General features: G+C 35.8%; 4 protein-coding genes across 5 annotated transcripts; all 4 read right to left on the bottom strand.

Annotated features, from left to right (window-relative positions):
- Positions 1-1,235: 1,235 nt before the first annotated feature.
- Positions 1,236-4,302, bottom strand: bpgm (2,3-bisphosphoglycerate mutase). Of its 2 annotated transcripts, none has more exons than XM_053318726.1 (3): positions 4,222-4,302; positions 3,076-3,698; positions 1,236-2,585 (listed from the first exon to the last, which is right to left on the bottom strand). In XM_053318726.1, exons 2-3 carry the CDS (start codon positions 3,674-3,676, stop codon positions 2,410-2,412), a joined length of 777 nt encoding a protein of 258 aa, XP_053174701.1. In that variant the 5' UTR covers positions 3,677-3,698; positions 4,222-4,302; the 3' UTR covers positions 1,236-2,409. The 2 variants fall into 2 exon arrangements, with proteins under 2 accessions (XP_053174701.1, XP_053174702.1); XM_053318727.1 differs by lacking the exon at positions 4,222-4,302 and adding an exon at positions 3,822-3,949.
- Positions 4,303-7,713: 3,411 nt separating this feature from the next.
- LOC128359383 (troponin I, slow skeletal muscle-like) lies at positions 7,714-9,805 on the bottom strand. Its single transcript, XM_053319877.1, has 5 exons — positions 9,740-9,805; positions 9,497-9,628; positions 8,864-8,953; positions 8,591-8,764; positions 7,714-7,800 (listed from the first exon to the last, which is right to left on the bottom strand). Exons 1-5 carry the CDS (start codon positions 9,803-9,805, stop codon positions 7,714-7,716), a joined length of 549 nt encoding a protein of 182 aa, XP_053175852.1.
- Positions 9,806-12,588: 2,783 nt separating this feature from the next.
- LOC128359382 (troponin I, slow skeletal muscle-like) lies at positions 12,589-17,294 on the bottom strand. Its single transcript, XM_053319876.1, has 6 exons — positions 17,166-17,294; positions 14,982-15,023; positions 14,413-14,544; positions 14,212-14,301; positions 12,791-12,964; positions 12,589-12,678 (listed from the first exon to the last, which is right to left on the bottom strand). The coding sequence occupies exons 1-6, from the start codon at positions 17,292-17,294 to the stop codon at positions 12,589-12,591; spliced, it is 657 nt and encodes a 218-aa protein (XP_053175851.1).
- A 1,764-nt stretch (positions 17,295-19,058) lies between these two features.
- Positions 19,059-21,229, bottom strand: LOC128358450 (troponin I, slow skeletal muscle-like). Its single transcript, XM_053318732.1, is given in 6 exon segments — positions 19,059-19,145; positions 19,324-19,497; positions 19,898-19,987; positions 20,686-20,817; positions 20,930-20,971; positions 21,215-21,229. Coding segments are annotated over 6 exon segments (540 nt in total).
- Positions 21,230-22,043: the final 814 nt, after the last annotated feature.

Here is a 22,043-nt window from a genome sequence, read left to right as displayed (position 1 = left end):
ACTGGTTTCCTGCTGAAAATCAGGAGAGGGAGAGCAACCAGAGGTTTATAAGCAGAGCATGGAGCGTGCAGCCCCGCCTGCCAAGTTGCAGCTCAGTGATGTTCACACTGGGCTGGAAAGTTGTGTGAAAAAAAAAGTGTTTATGTGTCATCTTAAGTATGTATTACATTTGCAATCGCACATACTACTCTGGTTTATAATAGACATGATGTTATATATTTTCTTGAATGTTTCTGATATTAAATAACTTTCAATAATATTAAACTCATATGGAGGTCTGTTGTTTGGAGATTACCTTTAAAGAGGAGATAGAAAAAGAGACAGTCAGCATAAATAAAAGTCAAGATGGCTTCTTTTCCTCATGATTATCCCTAGATTGAGTTGAGATTATGCATCACTAAATGTGTAAAGGTCTTTAAGATGAAACATCAATTATGACCTTTGATAGTTATTCCTCTGCTGGTATGAATACATACCTTATAAATAATAATAATAATGATATAAGTAAGTAAAATGACAAGTGAAGTTTATATTTATGTTTAGAAATGTGCCTGATTGAAATGAAATACATATAAAAACTGTGGTGTATAAAATATCTACCCAGACACATACTGAACATACTACCACTGCTGCCACAAAGACTAGAGAATCATGCTGATATCCATTTAAGAGCATTTCCATCCAATTAGAGGGTTTCTCCCTGTCTCAGCCCTACTGGTTTGGCTAAATTACAGAAATGGTTAAGACATGAAGAACCACTCCTCTTTATCCATCTGTGGTAGCCAAGCAGACTCAATTGTTTACTGGTTCCAGTGGGCTCAAGCGACCAGCATCCAAATTGCAGGAATTTATGTACTCCCTCAAACAGAAATTGTTCTTATTAGTTTCTATTGCTCCTTCTCAAAATTTATCTGATCTGTGTATCAGCGTGACATCCTGCACGACTTCCTGTTGCAGCTCAGTTATAACAAAGTTGAAAATTGACTGTGATTCAGAAATAAAAACAGTCGTATTAAGGAAAATTTAAATTCCCTTTTATTTCATCTTGCAAACTCTCCTTATGAGTAGGTGTAGACAGCAGGGAAGACATCAAATTACAAATATCCAAATGCATGTTCTTAATGTTTCTCCCTGTTGACCTAAAAGATCAGTGTACAAAACAGTGTAAAGTAACATACAGTCTGGGAAAACCAGAAGACATAAATGATGCACGGTACAAGAGACACGATACAGGCAACGCCACTACAGTACAGCTGTCACAAAAACTGACAAATATTGACAAAGATTGGGCGGCTGCAGGCATACACAAGAGCAGTCTGTAACATTTCCCTCATGTTATTAACATATTAACATAAACAGAAAATAACTTCACATGGATTATAAAAATTTTGAATTTAAAATGAGACCCCAAAGAGTGCTTGTTTTTACCCCATATATTCTAATTATCTTTATTCAAAATAATGGTATTTACCATTCACAGTTGTTGCATTTAATTAACAAGGGAATAAATCCTCATATTTCCCCAAAAAGTGCAAAGTATAAACCAGTAACCATACCAATGTAGCTATGGTTCTTAGCCACAGTGTTAATCTAATGTATAAACCTCACAGAAAAAACAACATCTTTCTGAGTACGCCATTTAAAAATATATGTAACTCATGTGGTAAAGTAGATTTCAGATGTTTTGCATATTTACAGCATTTCTGTGGCTTACAATTAGCTCACTCTTGGAATGAACAGCCTGGCTATCAATTTCTATGAGGTATGATTTGTTAGAGGAGTGCTTTCATTATTAAATAAAATCCCCACAAAAGACCAGCTTGATAAGCTTTCAAAAAGAAGCTGGGTTTGAGCACTACATTAAATACTGAAGGCACACATTTAAAATGAAAGGGGATGTTCCTAAAGCTGATCAGCGTAACAGAAAAAATACTTTAGAAAGGACAGATTTTGTTTGTCCCATCTGAATATGACATATTTCACTTTTGTTTTTTAGTCTTAGTTAAAATAGATTAATTAGTAAATAAATAAATAACCTCAGTCGGTTCACCATGCAGGCAAAAAGTAGGGATGAATAGCTTAAAAACTGATACAAATCAAACGCTTCCTCAGTGCTTACACAAAAAACAATTCCACACAGTGCTGAAACATTTACAGTACACCGCTGATCTTTTTCCTGTCCCTATCGTACCAGCCTGTGACACACACATCCTGTATCCAGGTCAGGCCGCTGTAACATATACAGTAACTTCACTGTAAGACTTACACCTGTCCTTTAAATCACATTAAACAACAATCTGTTGTTGTTGTTGTCTCATGTTATGAAATGATTTTTGAGTCTCTTTTTGTTTAGGTTTTTTCTGTACCTATAAATTTATAGTGCACAAAGGCAGCAAGAAAAGAGCTATGTCAATTTGATGGTTTGGCTTTTCCCTGGTCCTCTACCTTTTTAATAGCTGCCTGAATCTTTGCCTGGTCTCCCAACAGCTGCCGAGGCTTCACAGGCTTGAGGTTTTCATCCAGCTCAAGCAGTACGGGTATCCCTGTGGGTAGAGTCACGTTGGCTATATCTGCGTCTGATACACCTGTTGAAAATGAAAACAGTAATATTAAAATCACAAACTAGCAACAACCAGTCTTGATGGCAGTTCGCTATCATTAATTTAAATTTTAAGTTTGATGTATGAAAGCTGTAATGAAATCTTGTTAGTCCATTATGAAGTGATTAACAGAAATACACCTTTTTTTTAACCTGTGCTGCATAATATTATGTAACAGTCAATGTTGTAAGTTAAGCTTGTAGCACATGGAACTCCCCAAAGGTTACGAGAGCAGTGAAAGGTCAGTGTGGACTTCATAGCCACAGCCAAATGTAACATTAACTCAGTGGCCTTTTTGCACAAGTTCAACCTTCCATTTTTGGCACTGAAATATGTCCTTCCCAAATGACGATTAGATATGGCAGCCTGTAGAGTCCAAGAGCTGCGGCTGAATTCAACTGAATGCATTCACCCCACAAAGACAAATGCTGAGAGAGCACTGTGTATAATAGCCTTATGCAGTATAGCAGCATACCTTCCAGGTATTTCAGCAAGGCCCTGCAGCTGTTTCCATGAGCGGCGATGAGCACAGTTTTGCCTTTCTTTATCTCTGGCACCACAGTACTGTCCCAGTATGGCAGCAGTCTGACCAACACCTCTTTTAGGCTCTCTGCACGGGGAAGCTTCTCCTTCGGCACATCGCAAGTGTCGTATCTACGATCATTGTAGATCTCCAGAAAGTAAGGGTGGGATTCGTCAATCGGAGGTGGAGTGACATCATAGCTCCTTCTCCACAACTTCACCTTTTCGTCTCCATGTTCACGAGCCATTTCTGTCCGGTTCAAGCCGATCAGGGCACCATAGTGTCGCTCGTTGAGTCTCCATGATTTCACCACAGATACCCACTCCTGGCCCATGGCCTCCAGCACCAGCCAGGCAGTCTGGACGGAGCGGCTGAGTATGGAGGTGAACACCATGTCAAACTTGTAGCCCTGCTCCTTCAGAAGCCTGCCACAGTCCTGGGCCTCCTTCACCCCATCCTCGCTCAGCTTCTGGTCAACCCAGCTGCAGAAACGGTTTTCTTTGTTCCAGGCCCCCTCCCCATGCCTCAGCAGAAAGAGTTTGTAGGTGGACATCTGCAGCACCGGCAGCACAAACCTGCACATATTCAGAAAGCAGAAATGAACATTATTAGCAGAAACAGTGAGGAAGTAAAATGATAGCAGAAGTTAGTTGAGAGTTGAAATATTAAATAAATTTAAATAGAACAGCACAGCCTACAATGTAGCTTCAGTAAGTCACAGGACTGTATATCTGATCTGGGCTCAGGAGTAAAGCATACTTGCAGACAGTGCCAGTAAAACGTTAGGGGTTGTATCAAATATGAGAGTGTGTACAACATGGGGTGTAAAGGTGCCCCAAATACAGCTACAGCAGTTATACCCCTACTTGTTAACCTTAGTCCTAATATAGGCACCAAATGACAAATAATGTTGGCTAGGTGCTGTCTGCACAATGTTTTACTGGATGCAACTGAGAAGCTTTTAATGGTAGTACTGAATATGCTGCCATATAAATGACTAGTACTTCAAATATGGCTGCTCAGTCCGAGTAAAGAGGGTCCATGTAAGAACCTTCCACTCTTCCAAAGTATCATAATATTGTTAAAATGTCGTCTTACCCTATGTGGGTTTTAATCCGGCCTGAATGTAGCTGCTACAGTCGTCAGTGTTGACAGAATTTTTGGCAGGCGATGTAGTGTGTTTGCTTGAATGTCGATGATTGACGTTCCGGTTGGCCAATCAGATGGAGAACCTCGCGTGTGGGCGGTACCTTAGTCAAACGCTATGCCCTTATTGGGAGAAGCAGGGACGTCCGGTCGGTGGAGGAAGAAGGAGGGAGCAATAAAATGTATGTGGGTGTTGCCGGCCAGCAAACATAACTATAGGTGATAGTACAGTATTTATGCTGTAGTTTACAGTTCTGAGAGAAGTTATGTTGTATTTGTTGGAAGGCACAACCGTTTGAAACAACTTAATTAGACAATCTACTGATATATACCCGTCTGAAAATGATGCAAGCAGGGCTCTCACATTTCATCAGTTTGAAGTGAGATTACATTTTGTTAGGACCGGAGCCACTCGAAATCCTGTGCGTTTGCCCCCCCCCCCCCTCTTAAAAAACACTTCAATTTTACATAGGTACTGTTCATAATTGACCAGCACAAATAGACATGAAAATAATGCATTAATCAAATAAAAGACTAATTCAGCTAAATTAAATTAATTGTTTTATGATATTGATCCCAAATAGATCAATAAGAAAAAGATATTTGTCCCCAAATGAGCCTCTTACCCCTCACACACACTATTCATATTCAGACTCTTCACTCACAGTATCTCAGCATAATTAGTCTCTGCACACCAACCAATCAGGAATACCTCATCATCATCAGTCACATATAAACAGCAAGATTAATCCTCAATGAAGCTTTCAGAGAGCAGAGAGTTTATTCCTCAGTTTTTGCACTTTGTACCTATTTTTGGAGAAAAAACATGAATTGTATTAAATGTGAAGAATGTAATTCACAATTATTTTTATTTTTTTTAAATAAATGTGTAGGCCTATCAGCTGCACAGACATGTTTTTAAAAGGTTGAATTTTTTTTGTGTTGTAAGTGTGTGTGTCAGATATTGATGCCTTGACGACAGAGGTTATATGCAGTTGTGGGCTGTTTGGGTAGCTAGAGGCTACACAGACTCCGAATTTACCCAGCAACAAGAAATAGTATTTTCTGATTGGCTGGTAGGTCTAACAGCTGTGATCTCAGCAGAGAATTAGGCCTACGCCTCGCCCGTCCATTTCTGCCTATTATAGCCTTTATTCATTTCTGTGCGGTGGGCTTAGGGTGTAACCATGAACTGCTTGAAATGCGTGTGTCTCACGGTCAATGCGAGAGACTTGAGAGCAATCTGGGAGGACATAAATTAGAATCAATAAAGTATTTTCAGTTTTAAAGAGCGAAACTAATTTTACAGTTTCAGAAACTAGGCCACTGCTGCTGTTCACTCCCACGTAATGTACAGTGAGGCTACTTTAACCAGGGTGAATCATAACTTTACTTTCTGTGTTTGAAGTAGAGCCAGACCGATGTATTGGTCACCCAATATTATCTGATGGTATTGGCTTATCAAAGATATATCGGTATATCGGTCTATATACTGGCCAATATGTGATTTTTTATTTATTTTTTAAAAGATGTATAGGCAGCAGTTTATGTATTTAATCCTTTTTCTTAAGTCAAGTTTATACATATTGAACTCTCAGTGAAGTTTACTGTTTCAGAGCACGTTTATTCTTAAACTGTAAAATATCACAGCCTCCATATCTTTGTCACAAGTGTTTGGTAATCATATTTGGGGGGGAAAGTGGGTTTATGTACATATTTTGTATAAGATTGTCGGCTGATATATTGTTTTATTCCCTCATATTGGTATTGGCATCTGTCCCAAAAATCCATTATCGATCAGGCCATAGTTTAAAACTGACTTTTTGAATGTTGAATCTTTTTACACAACTGTTCTCACTAAGGAGGACACTGTGTTTACTTCCCCAGAAACCCAACTTAAAGAATAGATTAACAATTTTTGAAGTCTATCTTAAAACAAAAAAATCTGAACATCACTGAAAGAAGTTTTCCTTGCTGTAATCATTCCTCCTGTTCATACTGGACATCAAAAGATCGCCTTCATATGCACTTTCAAGTGATGGAAGCTATATGAGGCTACAGCAGTCTGAGTTAGTCATATCAAGTGGATATCACATTTACAGTCTTTTTAGTGTCAAATTCCCCCTGTCTTTATGGTACCTCAACAGTGTTTCCCTGTTGAGCTGTGGTGGAAGTATAGCAACAAAAACTAAAGAATTTGGCATTATAAAGACTTAAATATTGAAAGATATCTACTTGATTTGAGTGATTTAGACAGCCGGAGCCTCATATTAGCTCCATATAAACTTTTAAATATATTTTTGCACAGAAGGAGTCCTGTGGATTTTGGCCCCCATCACCTACATTCTAAGTGCATTATGAAGGGATCCTCTAATGGCCAGTACGAACAGGAGGAATGATTATGGCAAGGAAAACCTATTCCATTGTTCATTTGGGCACCTGCTGTTGTTTAAATGCAGACTTGGAAAATCTGTGAACATGTCCTTTAACCCTAACATTAACCTTAACCATGAACCACATATCAACCCTCAAAATGTAATGGTTTATCTTGGAGGTAACAGACTTTTTTTGTCCCCAGATGAGAAGTGAGTCCCCACATTAATGTGACTGTGAACAAACCTTTGCTCCCACAACACAGGAATCAATTAAATTCTACATCACACTATCTATACATATAAATGTATAATAGCTTTTCTTGGAAATCAAACTAGAAACTAATAGTAAAATCAATTACACTTTATTATTTGATACACAATTTATAACACTGATACTTTGCATTGTGACGTCTTCGTTTTTTCAAGGATGGTCACATTGCTGTGAATCCATAAACAATTGACCTTTCAAAATTGACTGTCCTTGGAATGTGTATTCATTCTCTATATCAACCTAGCTGACACATTTCTTGTTGCAAAATAAATAAATAAAAACACAAAAATGTTGTGTTTTATGTTTTCATGTTAAGACAAAACGATATGATTCAAAAGATGTTTTTTGTAGGCAGAATGGGTGCTGGAGAAAATATGTTATACAAATATATATTCATAAATGTTGATAAATGTGCCCGTCTGCATTATTGTAACAGAGGTCAAAAAGCAAGCAAGTAACTTCACTACAGGTGATATGGACAGCCAATGGTGGTGCTGTGTTCATGAATTCATATGTATCCTAAAAACAACAAAGCAGTACAGTGCTCCAATATATAAAATACATGTTTTCCATAATATATTTTACATTATGTAAAAAACTATGTATTCCTTGAGGATTATCATACATTTGATATATTCACTATTGCCATTTGCACAAACAGTTGAAACATGAACAGTGCCAGAATTTACACTTTGTTCAATTTCATTTTCATGAAAGTGAACATTGGTCACATGATTCAGTGGTTTCACCAGTTATAGAGCAGCAATTATCTTCACAAATATATCCACCAAAACTGTACTACTGCCCAGCATTAAACAACTTCTTCCTGCCCTCCATACCAGACATGGCATCCACATTCTTACGCCAGTCAGTCACTTCCTCTTTCTGTGGGGCAAAAAGGTTAAAACAAAAAAGGTTTGTATCAAAAGGTGTAATAGACACACATCCAATAAGCTTCAAACAGGTGCTGGATCAAAGACAATGTAAAAAAAAGATAAAGGTCCACACACTGTAGCTCCCTTACATAACATTTAATGAGACATCCCCAAGTGATGCTTCGACTTTGTATCAACTCATTCTGACTGAAACCTAGAAGTACTCATTATTTTGCACTCTGCAAATATTCCTACTTGCTCCACATTTTTTAAACTAATGAAACAAGTCTCAAGTTGTTTTGAGTCTACTTTCTAGTTCCTTTAAAGTCATCTAAACTATCCAGGTTTCACTTCCACAGGTTTCTTTTTAGTCATTGTCTGAATCTGCTTTAATTATTCTACCATCTGTCACATCTGCATATAGTATGCTCAAGAAATATATGTCTTTAGCTTTAGCATTAGTGTTAAAATCCTGGATTTAGACTGGTATTACTCGTTTTCATGATGCTACTCTGATTTTGTGCTGTGTGTTCTTTCCTCAAAGTTGAAATGAAATCTATACCCTCAGGTAGTCTGTTGTAACCAAATCTTCAAAGCCTCCACACCAAAATCTTGTTGACTTTTTCTTTAGAAGGTATGGTGATATGTTTTATCATATGTGTAGTGTGTTATTTTTAATATATATATCCACTGTTTCTTGGAAATTAGTGTTATACTGACTGGAATTCCCTAGTTACATAAAGAACATTGGACTGAAACGACACTTCATAGTGTTATGATAAATTGATGATTTTCATTACCTTCTCCTCCTCTTTCTTCACAGTCTTCAGGTTGGCCTTGAAGTCCACAGACTCTTTGACCTTTGCACCCAGCAGAGCTCCAAGCATGGCGTCAGCAGACACCCTCACTCTCCTCAGGGCTGGTCTCTTCATCTTGCCCTTCAACTCAACGATCTTCTGAGTCAGGTCTCGTATCTTTTTTTTTTTTTTTACAACACAAATGACAAAACCATGTGCTTAGTTGCAAAGCCATTCGCTAAAAATGGTCATATCCCAAATAATATTGCCTCTTACCTCTACATCATGTTTTGTCACTTTTGAATTAATGTCATACCGCTCTTCATCAACAACATCAATTTTGTGGTGTAGTTCTTTGCAAAGACTCTGTGGACAGAAACCTTTGGTTTATGAGACTGATTTTAAATACCAAATGTAGGACTTTATTTGATCTAGAAATACAAGGATAATGTTCAGACTTTCATGAAAATGCTGACACAGTAAGGTACAGTGCAATACATGTAGGGGCATAAATTTGTATATAAAATGTACAATAAATGTGAATTTATATAAATACATGCAGCATTTTTGGTATAATTTTTCATGTTCCACAGATTAATTGTTAGAATTTTGTAATGATCCCAATTAAAAAGGTTTATTCTTATTCACTGGGGAATTGTTCGTGATAAGTGACAATGCTGTTGAGGGTTTCAAATGTCTGTTTTAAACACTTTGAGCACTGAAAACAAAATTCTGTTCATCTTGATTATATTTGGTTGGCGGATATCTCAAAACTAGTAGGTTGCAGCTAAATGTCACAAGAGATAGGGGGGAAATTTGTGATTTGTAGTAGATTTGGACTGAGCCACAACCACTAAAATCTCTTCTCTGTGGATTAAAACACATAGTTCGTCAACATGATAAATATACCTGTAGCTCTTGCGTAGACATGCCTGACATTTGGAGTGCTGGGACTCTCTCAGAAAGGGTTCTCTCTCGTTCAGCTTGCTTCTCTTGCTTGTCATTTTCCAGCATGGTCATGGCCTTTTTAAGCAGTTTGGTCTGATGTACAAATCATTATACAGAATTGCATCTTATGGTTTAAAGTACTTAAAGAACATACTTTCTATAGCATTATTTTCCAAGACAAACACACGGTTACACATGAAATACCTTCAGGAACAGTCTGCGGGATGCAGATATCTTTGGCTTTGGTTTCTGGAAAAGAAGATGGTTCATATTTCATTCAGAATGATGGCAAAATATTAAAATATAGAAGAGTACACAAGTAATACAGTGAATGTAAAATCCAGCACATCATTATTCACATTTCACTAATCAAAACAAACCTAATGACAGATTCTCTATTCGTGAGGATATTTCATTAAGGATGAATGAATCTGATTTCTCTACATTTTGCACATTATATTTGTTCTGATTCAACAAAGATGAAACATGACTACTTACAGCCTGAGCAAAACATATAGGTTTCTTATAAAGTTGGATTTACTTCATGCCATATATCATAGGTTTTCAAAGTGGGAGGTGAGCCTCCCCAGTGGGGCTCCAAACGTTTTTATGTGAGGCTCAGTGAATGGAAGTGAAAAAATATTAAAGGAGATCACATAGAATAGCCTAAATGTATGATTTGGTTAAAGAGATAGTCAAGAGACTGTAGTCTTGGGGAATTGTGCTGTTTTCCCACTTTCCCAGATTCAGAAACTAATAAATGCCTTCAGACAGACCTGTATTTGCTCTGAAGCATCTCAAACAGCAGTATTACACTATATTGGCTCAATTGTTGATGTCTATGGGATCAAATAACATTATCATGATCCCATAGGCATCCAAAAATTGAGCAGAACTAATCAAGTAAACTGAGACGGGGAGAGGGGAGGCCCACAGTCTCAGACTTTGAAAACCCCTCCCTCATATAATTTAGTTATTTGGTATATAAGGTCAATTAATACCATGAACAGTCGAGACACTTCAACATATTTGCGTAATTAAAGTGCTGAATACTATAGACTCATCCTTCAACATAGTTAGAATTAAAATTAATTTAAAACATTTTTTCTGTCTAACTCACCGATGGCCTAAGCGTGTAGGAAGAAGGTCCATAATTCATAGGGGGAAAGAGAAATGCAGTATGTTAGGTTTTTTATATTTCACATGCAACATTTGAGTTTTGCTGAGATAAAAGTTGATGAGACTTACGCCTCTGACATGGTTGCAGTTCTCTGTGTCTCCCCTTGTCAAATCTATCAGTGTAAAAAGAAAAGAAAAGAAAAGAAAAGCAAATAAAGCAAAACTGACAGTCTGACTGTCAGTTTTCATCAGTTCTGGTTTAGAAAGTCCTATTGTCTGCGGACCCATAGCTGCACACAAACAATTTATGACTTTGCCTTAAGGTCAAACTTATGACTAAAAAAAATCTCTAAAACAAAGCCAAAAATAGTTGAAGTTACATGGCAGGTATTCAAAAAATGAGCATGTAAATCAAAGTTAGCAAAATTCCTTCTAGTTTTTTTTCTCAACATGTTTTATAAATGTTCTTAAATGTGCATGGCACTATTCAATTGTAGGCAATTGGAAACGTTTGCAAAGTAAAACAAACAATCAAATTAACAGTTTGATGTGTTATTCATAACTTCAGCTTAGACCTTTGTTTAAGACCCAAGGACATCAGCTGATCTCAAATTTGAGAGAAAAAAACCCCCCAAAACAAAAAACAACGTCTCTCTGAATTGCATGCAAAATCTTGAATTCTTCAGAATTTTCATGTGGTAAAATCTTATATCTGCCATTACTGGCATAAACATAAATGCTGTTAGAAGGAATAAAAAACTGCCATCGCTTTTGAAACACTGACTGGTGGGTTTGAAGTAGGAAGATTTTCTCACAATTTGTCTCAAGATTATTGCAATGAAAGCCTTTGTTAGCTGTTTCATCCCTTCATTCTCTATGTTATTTATTTGAAAATAAAAAGCCTTACCTTATACAGTTGATGACAAATACTCACTAGGTGTCTTTTTCTGAGACGAGAAGGACAGAAAGAGGGTAGATATATAGATTCAAGCGCTCATGTGAGTGGCTCACTAAAATAGACCCTCTGTCCTCACCATTCTTGCACCGCATCTCTCACATCCCTTATGTATGAGGTGTGAAAGTTCTTGCTGTAACCCTCCACCTGTGATGCTTTCTTAGTACCACTGTCTCTTCGTCTTGGAGAAGAAGGTGAAGTTTTAGCTCTAGTCCAGTGTAATGTGTGTGAAATCAAAGAGTCAGTCCTTCATACCGTGCAAGGGGATTGTTCAATTACACAGTGAAGAAAAAACGTCAGAATTGGTTTCTTTTTATTGAGAGACATCGCTGGTTCCATGTACATAAACCAAATATCCATATAACATACTCCCAGTGCTATAACTTTAACAAAGATTGCAATCCAATTGTTGTATTTTAATAGCCAATTGAGTTTTATTTCCTAGCAAACCAGATGACGGTTTATAACAGCTGATACTCTAGCGGTTAATTTATGAGGGACAAACAATATTTCTCCACGGTCAGTAGGCTATACCCGGTCATTCCAAAACTGGCAGCAATGGTTTGAAAGGTTTTGCTGCCATCACAAGGCAGCAGAGGAGAACTGTGAGAACAAAACATGCTACAGCAAACAATTGATTACTGCATCATTAACACAGTAACAACATCAACAGTTCCTAAAATACAATTCAATGTACTGTTAGCATACAGTATATTATTCAATTATTTTTCATTTTTAACCACTTGAAGCCTACAATCTCTCTTCTTAGGAAATACTTTTCTGCTGATTTTTCCTTTATTCTAACAAATTACAAAAAGCAAGATTATCCTGGTTTTATAAGGTTTTGTCCAACCAGACATTTTTTATTTCATGTACTGTAGATGAGACATACAGTATATATATATATATATATATGAAGTAATGTTAGGAATTCATTATGAGAAGAAGATCATTTAAACATGAATAATACATTTTTTTCTTAGTTTCCAGAGGCGTCGAACATCTTCTTCCTGCCATCCATACCGGACATAGCCTCCACGTTCTTACGCCAGTCAGTAACTTCCTCTTTCTGTTGGAAACATAACGTAACATAGTCAAGATAACATGCATAAAAACACAATTTTATACAAATAAATACAGAAATAGCTATTATCTGGCGTTAAAGCAAAAGTCAGGTTTACCTTCTCCTCTTCCTTCTTGACCGTTTTGAGGTTGGCCTTGAAGTCGATCGATTCCTTGTGTTTGGAGCCCAGCAGAACACTCAGCATAGCTTCAGCAGAGATCTTCACTCTCTTCAGAGTCGGTTTCTTGAACTTACTCTGAATCTCAATGATCTTCAGACGCATGTTTTCAATCTGTTTGGGGAATCATGTGATAGAAAGATTTGCTGTTGCTCTTCCATAACTGTGTGTTAACTCTACAGTTTTATTATTGTGCAATGTTATTTAAGTCTTATGAGAAGAATCAAGGGACACAGTTAAGACAGAATTTATCAATTTGTTTAGTTTTCTTCCAACCACTCTACTTCCACATGTATACATTTATGATCTGAGTTCATAATATCAGTTGATTATTTCTTCAAATAATTAGGCAATAGTTCAGTCTACAAAATAAAAAACCACGAAAAAGTAATCATCACAAATTGTCAGCATCAAGAACTCAACTGTTTACTTAATCAGATTCCTCCAGCAGCCGTTAAAAGCAAACCAATGCTCATATGTGACAGGCATGGGATCTCTGGGGTGAATTACCTTACGAAACAATTTCTAACTGCTACGTTTACAGTTTTAAATGTATTGTCAGTGTTTTAGTGGCACTGAACACAATAATTACTCAACACCAAACCTTCTTAGCAATACTGGCAACATGTAAAGCAAGGCAAGATAATTTAATTGTATAGCACATTTAAAAAACAAGGCAATTCAAAGTGCTTTACATTAAACATAAAATTAATCAAAACAGGATATAAAAGCAACACAGGGCAAATTAAAAATACATTTAAATACTACTTACAGTGCAGTGCAGTAAGATATTAACTCTAAAATTTGGATTTAATTTGGGATGTATTAAAAAGCAGTTACAAACAGAAAAGTCTTCAGCTGTAATTAAAAATATTAAATTAAATTATGAATTAAATTATTTAATGTAAAATAGATTACACCTGGGAATATATGTGCAGTTCTTTATTATCAGTTCATTCATTCACTTCCCAAACTTAATTTTAAAGTGCCATAAAGTGATTATAAGAGGTTTAGTTCCCACTACTAACATTTTTACACAGCCAACAGACAATTACAGCTTTCATAGCGGTTCAGTTTAAAATTCGAAGTGTTGAACTTTACTTCAAATATTTGGGGGGCAATATTTTGTCCTACATAACATATTTAGAAGGGTTTACCTTCCAAGAACAAGAAGCTTTGTTTTGTTAGTTCTTGTTATTCTCACTGCAGCCACTTGGGGGCATTGTTTGTTAATTTTTCACTCCTTTGAGTTGGGACCTTGTCTTCACAGTTGAGACACCAGATGCTGTAATTTTCTGAAATATTTCAGCATGCAACTTTTTTTTATTTTAAATATTGCTTTTCATTCTTGAGTAACTCACCTCCTTCTCATTTTTGCCCACTTTGAGGTCAATATCGTACCTTTCCTCATCAACACCATCAATCTTGTGGTGCAACTCTTTGCATAGGTCCTGTAGAATAGTAAGAAGCCCTCTAGTGGTATTAGAATATAACATAAACTCCACAAGTAGAGGTTGAGATTGAGGGGGTATACATGGAAATAATTTAATTGGAGGAAATACCTGAAGCTCCTGCATGGACAGACCAGACAGATTTAGAGGAGGAACTCTCTCTTGCAGAGCAACTTCTCTTTCACTGACTTTCTGCTCTTTCTCCTCATCCAGCATCTGAGCAGCGACTGTTAACATTCTGATCTGAAGAAACATTCAAAGTAGATAAAGAATCATTGTTGATTAATTTTTTTGTGATCTGTAGAGCAATCAGAGCAATGGAAATCTGGCAAAAGTCAAAATAGATATCAGAATTTTAATTACATTATTATGATGAATCATGAACATGAATCATAATACATGAACATGAGTATATGTAACACATCCTTTTAAAATCATTAGATACAACATATGTCACATTTGTATGCAATATATGTTTAATGCAACATACACACTACTTTATGAGGTATCTTGGCAATGAATTGGCCATACATCTTTGTTTGCTTATGCTTGCAGTCATTGTTTTTCTTTAGGGATTTGAAGAGTATACAATGATATGCATGCTGACATTCTCATATAGTATGGCAGTCATAATATTAATAACGAATAGAGGAAAATATCCCAATAAATACAGGTCTTACCTTCAACCCCAGCTTTCGAGAAGAGGAGATCTTTGATTTCCTCTAGAATTCACAGATAAAAAAAAATGTATATACTCTGAACATACAGTATACTACATGTTGTGGAGCACAAAACAGTATTTTATATGGTGTGAATCAACAAATAAATGATTGAAAAAAGGGCTTATATAAAGGTTATATAATAAGGTACTTACTGGTCTGTCAGTGCACCATCAAGAGAGAAAATAAATGTGAACATTACATAATGAATATTGACACATAATTTTACAATATACTTTGATTAACACATTAAATTAAACTGAAAGTATACTCACGCATCAGCCATGATTGTCTTAAATTTTCACACTGGAATTAGCAAAGTAAAGAGAAAATGCTTAATTCTTCTTCTTTTCTTTGTTACAAACTCTTAATCGCAACAAGACTTAGTTTCTTTAACCTTTAAAACCTGCTCAATTGAATTGTGTGCTGAAGATTGATGATCTTTATGACCTCTCATGTCAAAGTATTTCACGCACTCCAAACATTCATTGTCCTATTAAAGCTTGCCACACCAAGTTATTTATTGCTCAGTCACCTAATTGTTCCTGTGGTGGAGTTAGGAGGGTCTTAAAAGTCACGTATATCCCTTACGACGGATTGAAATGTTGTATGAGTCATAGAAGTAAATAATTAGTTTACTTTATTATGATCATGTGTTAGCTACATGTATTCAGTACAGATATAGATAGAATTGTAGTTTTTGTTTTTCACGTGGAATTACGATAGAACAAAAAAACTGCACTCTGTTTTCTTCACTTGCAAGATAGAGAAGATTTATTGGGAACAGCATTTAGGTACACACACCTTCATCAGGTTATTTTGATAAACTGTGATTTTAATTCAGCGTTTGTACCAAAACACTGTTCCCAATCAATTTTCTCTTATTTCAAGTGAAGAAGAAAAGTGTTCTTTGCTCTACTTTAGTCAGCCTACAGCTGTTTCACAAAATAGATACAGATACATATCACAACTAAATTAAATAATAGTGCAAAAATTACTTTGCAATTTGATACACATGTATTCTCACAGGATGAACCTTTCTAAAATACTAAGAGCAAATTTAGAGTAATTTAAAAAAACTGCATGCAAAAAATATACGTGCTGAGTCAGTGCATGTGTTAACATAACTGACAAGAGTCTCTGCATAGGTGACAAAAAAGGTGAATGGCTAGATAATCCACAGGCATGTAAGATGACAATGTTCAACTTGCTGTTGATGTTACTCATGATACCAAATAAGACAGCAAAATGCTACTCTTTGAAACAGATATTTTACTGATTCAAAGTTAACAGTTTGTAATTGTTTTAATAAGTATATTTTTTACCACCATACCAGTTTTACTCTAATCCACATGTATCTGAAAATGATCAAATCCGTACCTTAATGAAACCAGACGGCTCCGTCAGATGCACCTCCAAACTAAAGAAAAGTGTGTGTGAGGGTGGAAGCAGGGACTTTGTGAGACACGATGGAGAAAAATCAATCAGATTTATAGTGTCTCGGCCAAATGTGAATGGCTTACTAAAATAGAATCCAGTCTCTGCTACTGCAACTGTCTCTCCACCAACAGTGACATTTACTGTTGCACATAGCATCACCACAATATTCAGAGAGGAACGGGGGCAATAAAATTTCATTTATGGGCTCAAACCCTTGGTATCTTGTGTGGTTTTGACACCACCTGTTGGTGGAAGTGACAGTGAGCATTTAAATGGGTCACCACACTTGTGCTGGGTCAGTGTCACACATTCACATATGCCCAGGGTCAACATGTTAGAGTTTAGATCCGATATATAAGGAGTCAAACAGAAGAAAGTCATCAAACTACATGTCAGTATTCACTCAATCTGCTTCTTTATTAATAGAATAAACACCGTCCTAATGTGAATGTGGACTGCCTTAAGAAGTCCATCTATAGGTATCTAAAAGAGGTATACATAAGAGGTCGCATTTGGACATCTACTAAGACAATCTAAGGCTGCAGTTTATTAAGGGATTGTGTTTATGTTCTTGTGTCACCACATTATTACATTATGTCTAGTGCACATCCGTTTCCTCAGAACTACCCCTGAACCTTATATACATCGCTACTCATGCACATGTGTGTGATGAAAATATTGTTCCCTGATTACGCATCACGGTACCACCTTGGAGGTAAGAACAAAGTCAGAGGTTACCCTGGTTTTATTTAGAGGAGTAGAGGAACAAAGACAGGTGCTGGTCAGGACTTGATGGTTTGTAAACTGAGCCAGCCGCAGTTCAGTCTGCGTCATTGTTGTAACAGGGAGTCAAATGTTCAGTCAAAGGACTGTGACTCATGCCATCACATAAGGATAGGTAGGCAACCAATGATTAAACAAGAATAGTCATGAATGAGCCTTGTTGTTGACTCTCAAGAGATGGATTAAAAAAGTGATCCAAATTAAGCTGTAGAGGCTGAGCTAGTTTTATTTTTAATATGATTAAATTTAATAGTGATCAAGCTCCAAGAGCGCTGGACCCTACATTTCCCTCGCAAACAATGCAACCAATGGCATCTTTAATTCAAACCCTTCCCTACATGGTAAATGCTCATGTCTTTCAAACTCCACACCTCCAAACCACCTGGAATGCAGGTTTCCAGTTATAAAATGTCCCCCCGGTGACATCATGATGACATTATCAGTGGGTTATTTTGACAAGCATCTTCCAGAGCCACTTCATGACTAATAAATTAGCCTTAATGTGTAAAAGAGTTACCCCTGTGATTTGCTTTGTTTAACATCATTTATCATATTTGATCTACTGACAGAAAACAGTTTTCTCATATTAATTTGTCAGGACTGAAAAGAGCAGCAGAAAATTATTCAATAGTTCACCCACACTTAGAGGTTTGACACCTTATTAGGGCCCTCATCGGTGCTTTGGATGAAAGCATCTACTTAATGGCATCCTTTTTAAATATGATGGGGCAATGAAGTTTATTAATAGTTTTTATCATGTATTTATAGTTGTTTATTTATTTGGGGTTTTTTTATTTCTGGAGATCCCTAAATATTTAATGATCGACAATCTTATTTTGTTTTATTTCAATAATTTGAAAAATAATTTTTAATATTAGGGCTGCACAAATGTGTATATTATTGGTTCATAAATTAATAGTTAATGCCCATCTCAAATTCCCAATGGAACATGTTCAAATATTATTTATATATATAGTGAAAATAAATATGTATTAACTTTAATATCATATAAGACAAAGAAAGTCAGCAAATCTTAACATTTGAGCAGCTGATTTTCAACTTTCTTAATCGATGAATCGACTAATCTCATCATGTACATTATTTATTTATGGATTATTTATGGTCTCAATTATATCAACTAATAATTATTATTTTTAGCAGTAGTAGAAGTGAGGATTGTTCTTGTGTGCTTTGGCTGTTCCCTTGTTGTTTGAGTGAGGGGTTTATTGCAGCCCTGAACCTGCGACCGCTTATTTTTGGATGTTCAAAGTTCTTAATGTGAATGTTACGCCCGCTTTGATTTACAAACATGATTTAACAACTTCTCAGCTGCTACAGTTGACAAGTGCCAAGTCCTGCAACTATCGCCACCATCTGGCGGATGCCGCGTCCCAGTCGAGTGTCAAAAAGTAGCTTCGATGATAAATTAGAAGATTGAAAATGGAAGTTTAGCATCAGTTTTTTTTAATTTAATATTGTCACATGAACCCTTTTCTTTTTCAGACATCTCCAGAACACCAAGAAACAGCACATTTCACCATGTTCTTATCTCTGATTAAGCTGTAGACAATTTCTGAAGTGCCAAACACCACAAATCCACAGTGTAACTCATTTAAATGCAAAATATATACAATTCTTATTATTTGAATCTGAATACTTTTGCATATTACAAATATAAAGTCAATACAAACACACTCACACCTACACTGTGGGTTTGCTAGTTATGTCTTTATACTCTTAATAGTCTCTACTCTCTCTTCCACAACAATTACATTAGATCCATCAAAGATATTTAAAATGTCCATAAATACAAATCTACTGCCCAGCATTAAACAGCTTCTTCCTGCCCTCCATACCAGACATGGCCTCCACGTTCTTACGCCAGTCAGTCACTTCCTCTTTCTGTTTATAAGAAGAAAATATTACTTAGAAATACTGTATTTTCACAAATAACCCCAAAATAACGAGCAATACTACAAGTATCGTGCCATAGTTAATCTTATAACCAAGAAATCAACATAGCCTGGAAAACTTGAATTGAAAAAATAAATCAATCTAATGTTCTAACTGCTGGTCTTACCTTCTCATCCTCCTTCTTCACTGTCTTCAGATTGGCCTTGAAGTCCACCGACTCTTTGACCTTTGCGCCCAGCAGAGCGCCCAACATGGCATCAGCTGAGATCTTCACCCTCTTGAGAGCAGGTCGCTTCATCTTACCCTTCAGCTCAAAGATTTTAAGAGACAGATTTTCGATCTGCAGGAAACAATTGATAATGCAAGTAAGTAGTATGTAGTTGTGCACAGCCAGTTAAAAAATATCTAACTCAGTCACAATTAAAATGACTACAAATACAATTATTGCCTTGTCTGTCAAAGCACTTTGTAAACTCTGTTTTTAAAAGGTGCTATATAAATTACGTTATTATTATTATTGTTATTATTAATAATAATTACAACAACACTCAGTAAAACAATAAATCCTAAATGCTAGTGGTAAATAAAAATATTAACATAATTTCTATAATGTTGCTTCTTCTTGTTGCAAAGAATGCTTATAAAGATAATATTCAATCATTAAAAATAAACAATAAACACAAAAAAACATAAAAACAGACTTAAATTCACATGTACAGCAAATATGAATAAACACAAACCTCTTTGTTATTCTTCAGTACTTTGGCTTCAACGTCATAGCGCTCTTCATCTACTACGTCAATTTTACGGTTCAGTTCTTTGCACATTACCTGCAGACAAGCAGAGAACCAAAGTCACCAAACAAACAAAGTCACAAGAAGCCTTTAATCCTCTGGTTGGTTTCCATTTCATTAAACTATAGATATTATAAGTGATGCAGTCCCCCGACCCCATTCCACAAATAACCATGAAAAATAAAGCAGTGCCTTAATTATATACCATGAGACATAATTATGTTTTTATTAATCAAAAATCCATTAAACAACTTATTTTTAAATAACAAAACATTTTGCATTTTAACTTTTTTCCAAATACAAGATAAAAGGTGATCAAAAATCCTCATTTCCTGTGACAACTGGAAGTATAGTGGTAAGTATTCTTACTTCTATCTAACTTTAGTGCAAAATTTAAGGTGAGTTCTAATGCATCTACTAGAGCACTAGTTTATTTATGAAACCTTACACCAAGTGTCTTTTATTCATGCTAATGTATGATAAATTATATGTTGATAGTGCTCATTATTATTGGCCACATACCACATATTTAATAATTGAATGAATTATTGTTTTACTGGTACAAGTTGTTAAAAACCAGTAGGTGTGAGATGAATAGCTGAAATACAAAGTATAGGCGACAAAGGCATATGTACATTCTATATGCACTGCATGAGAGGGATGTACGCATGAAGTATTTGCACCATGTTGTTTCATTGATATGATGGGTGGTTCATGCGGTGACCTGCACATACCTGAAGGTCCTGTGTGGACAAACCAGACAGCTGAAGAGGAGGCACTCTCTCACTCAAAGTAGCTTCTCTCTCCTGCCTCTTGCCCTCCTTATCCTTCTCTAACATTGCACCTGCTACTTTCAGCAGTTTGGTCTGAAATTAGTGGCAAAATGAGAATTATTAACTCTCTGGATCAATTATTGTTATTTTGTTGGGTGAATTATTATTGATGAATTATATTGTATTGAAGACAAAAAGATATTACCTTAAGAGCCAGTCTGCGAGATGCAGAGATCTTTGATTTTTTCTACACAAAAAAGAAGCAGGCAAACATTTTATAAAGCAACAGCTATGGTATATGAAATCACACATAGTTTCTAAATAAAGAGTCTTCAAATATGTATTAATCATATGAATAACTTACTGGTCTGTGGTGGACATTGAGACATGGAAAAGGTAAAGCAATAAAAGACAGTATTGACATGATTAACACCTAAAGAACTACCATGACTTTTGACATGTTGAATTACGTAATAAAAGTAATCATAACTTACGCCTCAGACATGTTTGGAAGCCTTTTGTCTATGGAGAATAAAACAATTTAAAATCAGAAAAAGCACATCATCCAGATGGAGCAGTTCACTTCATGCATATGGCCCCATAATCTATATTTTTTCTCTAAAGCTAATCTAAACTAAAATTGATATAAAGGAACTATGTATTTTATGTATAAACCAATATCTTTACAATGAACACTGTTCATCTGCCTCTTAGTCAAGTAAGGGATCTCAGTCATCCGGACCTTGGTATGGTGTCATACCAGCATTAAGCCTTTCAATTTGCAACACCACATGCTTGAGTGCTGCAGAATGTTTGAAGGATCTTTTTTAATCCCAATTGGACTATTTTCACTTTCACGACAGCCTGTGCGGAACTCAATTCAGAATTAGTTTCAAATAACATAAATAAATAAAAAATTATAAAATAAATCAGTCAAAAGTTTGAACACACTTCATTTTCATTGAATGAGAAAATGTGTCAAAACTTTTGACTGTATGTATTGAAACATAAGGGGTTAGCTTTGGAATAAATAATATTCCCATTAGCGTTTGTTAAAATAGTTCAAATGTAAATGTTTTATACAAGGTAGTATAACAAGTGATGTTGTATTTTTGACTCTTTATATCTAATTTATGGTCCAACTGTAATGAAAGCGTATATTTTTCAAATAATGAATCCGCAAGTTTGTATTTTTCTAGCAGGTTTGTAAGTGTCACAGTCTATCTAGTAAGTCACCTGCTACTAATTAAAGTTTTCTACATAAACCAACACAGTCTCAGGTGATATAATGTGTAAAGTGTAAATAATCACCATTCACA

The sequence above is a fragment of the Scomber japonicus genome, chromosome 5, assembly GCF_027409825.1.
Source record: "Scomber japonicus isolate fScoJap1 chromosome 5, fScoJap1.pri, whole genome shotgun sequence".
Taxonomy (NCBI): Eukaryota; Metazoa; Chordata; class Actinopteri; order Scombriformes; family Scombridae; genus Scomber; species Scomber japonicus.
This window is presented reverse-complemented; position numbering and strand designations above follow the sequence as displayed.

Excerpts from the sequence above, each read along its gene's own strand:
- bpgm (XM_053318726.1), bottom strand. The coding sequence starts at position 3,676 with ATGTCCACCTACAAACTCTTTCTGCTGAGGCATGGGGAGGGGGCCTGG. Across the intron at positions 2,586-3,075 it reads CTTGCTGAAATACCTGGAAG|GTGTATCAGACGCAGATATA; the intron begins GTATGCTGCTAT and ends CATTTTCAACAG.
- LOC128359383 (XM_053319877.1), bottom strand. The coding sequence starts at position 9,805 with ATGAACCATCTTCTTTTCCAGAAACCAAAGCCAAAGATATCTGCATCC. Across the intron at positions 8,765-8,863 it reads TGACAAAACATGATGTAGAG|ATACGAGACCTGACTCAGAA; the intron begins GTAAGAGGCAAT and ends AAAAAAAAAAAG. Across the intron at positions 7,801-8,590 it reads TGAAGAAAGAGGAGGAGAAG|AAAGAGGAAGTGACTGACTG; the intron begins GTAATGAAAATC and ends TTTGCCCCACAG.
- LOC128359382 (XM_053319876.1), bottom strand. The coding sequence starts at position 17,294 with ATGACGCAGACTGAACTGCGGCTGGCTCAGTTTACAAACCATCAAGTC. Across the intron at positions 15,024-17,165 it reads TTGTTCTTACCTCCAAGGTG|AGGAAATCAAAGATCTCCTC; the intron begins GTACCGTGATGC and ends TGTGAATTCTAG. Across the intron at positions 14,302-14,412 it reads TGTCCATGCAGGAGCTTCAG|GACCTATGCAAAGAGTTGCA; the intron begins GTATTTCCTCCA and ends ACTATTCTACAG.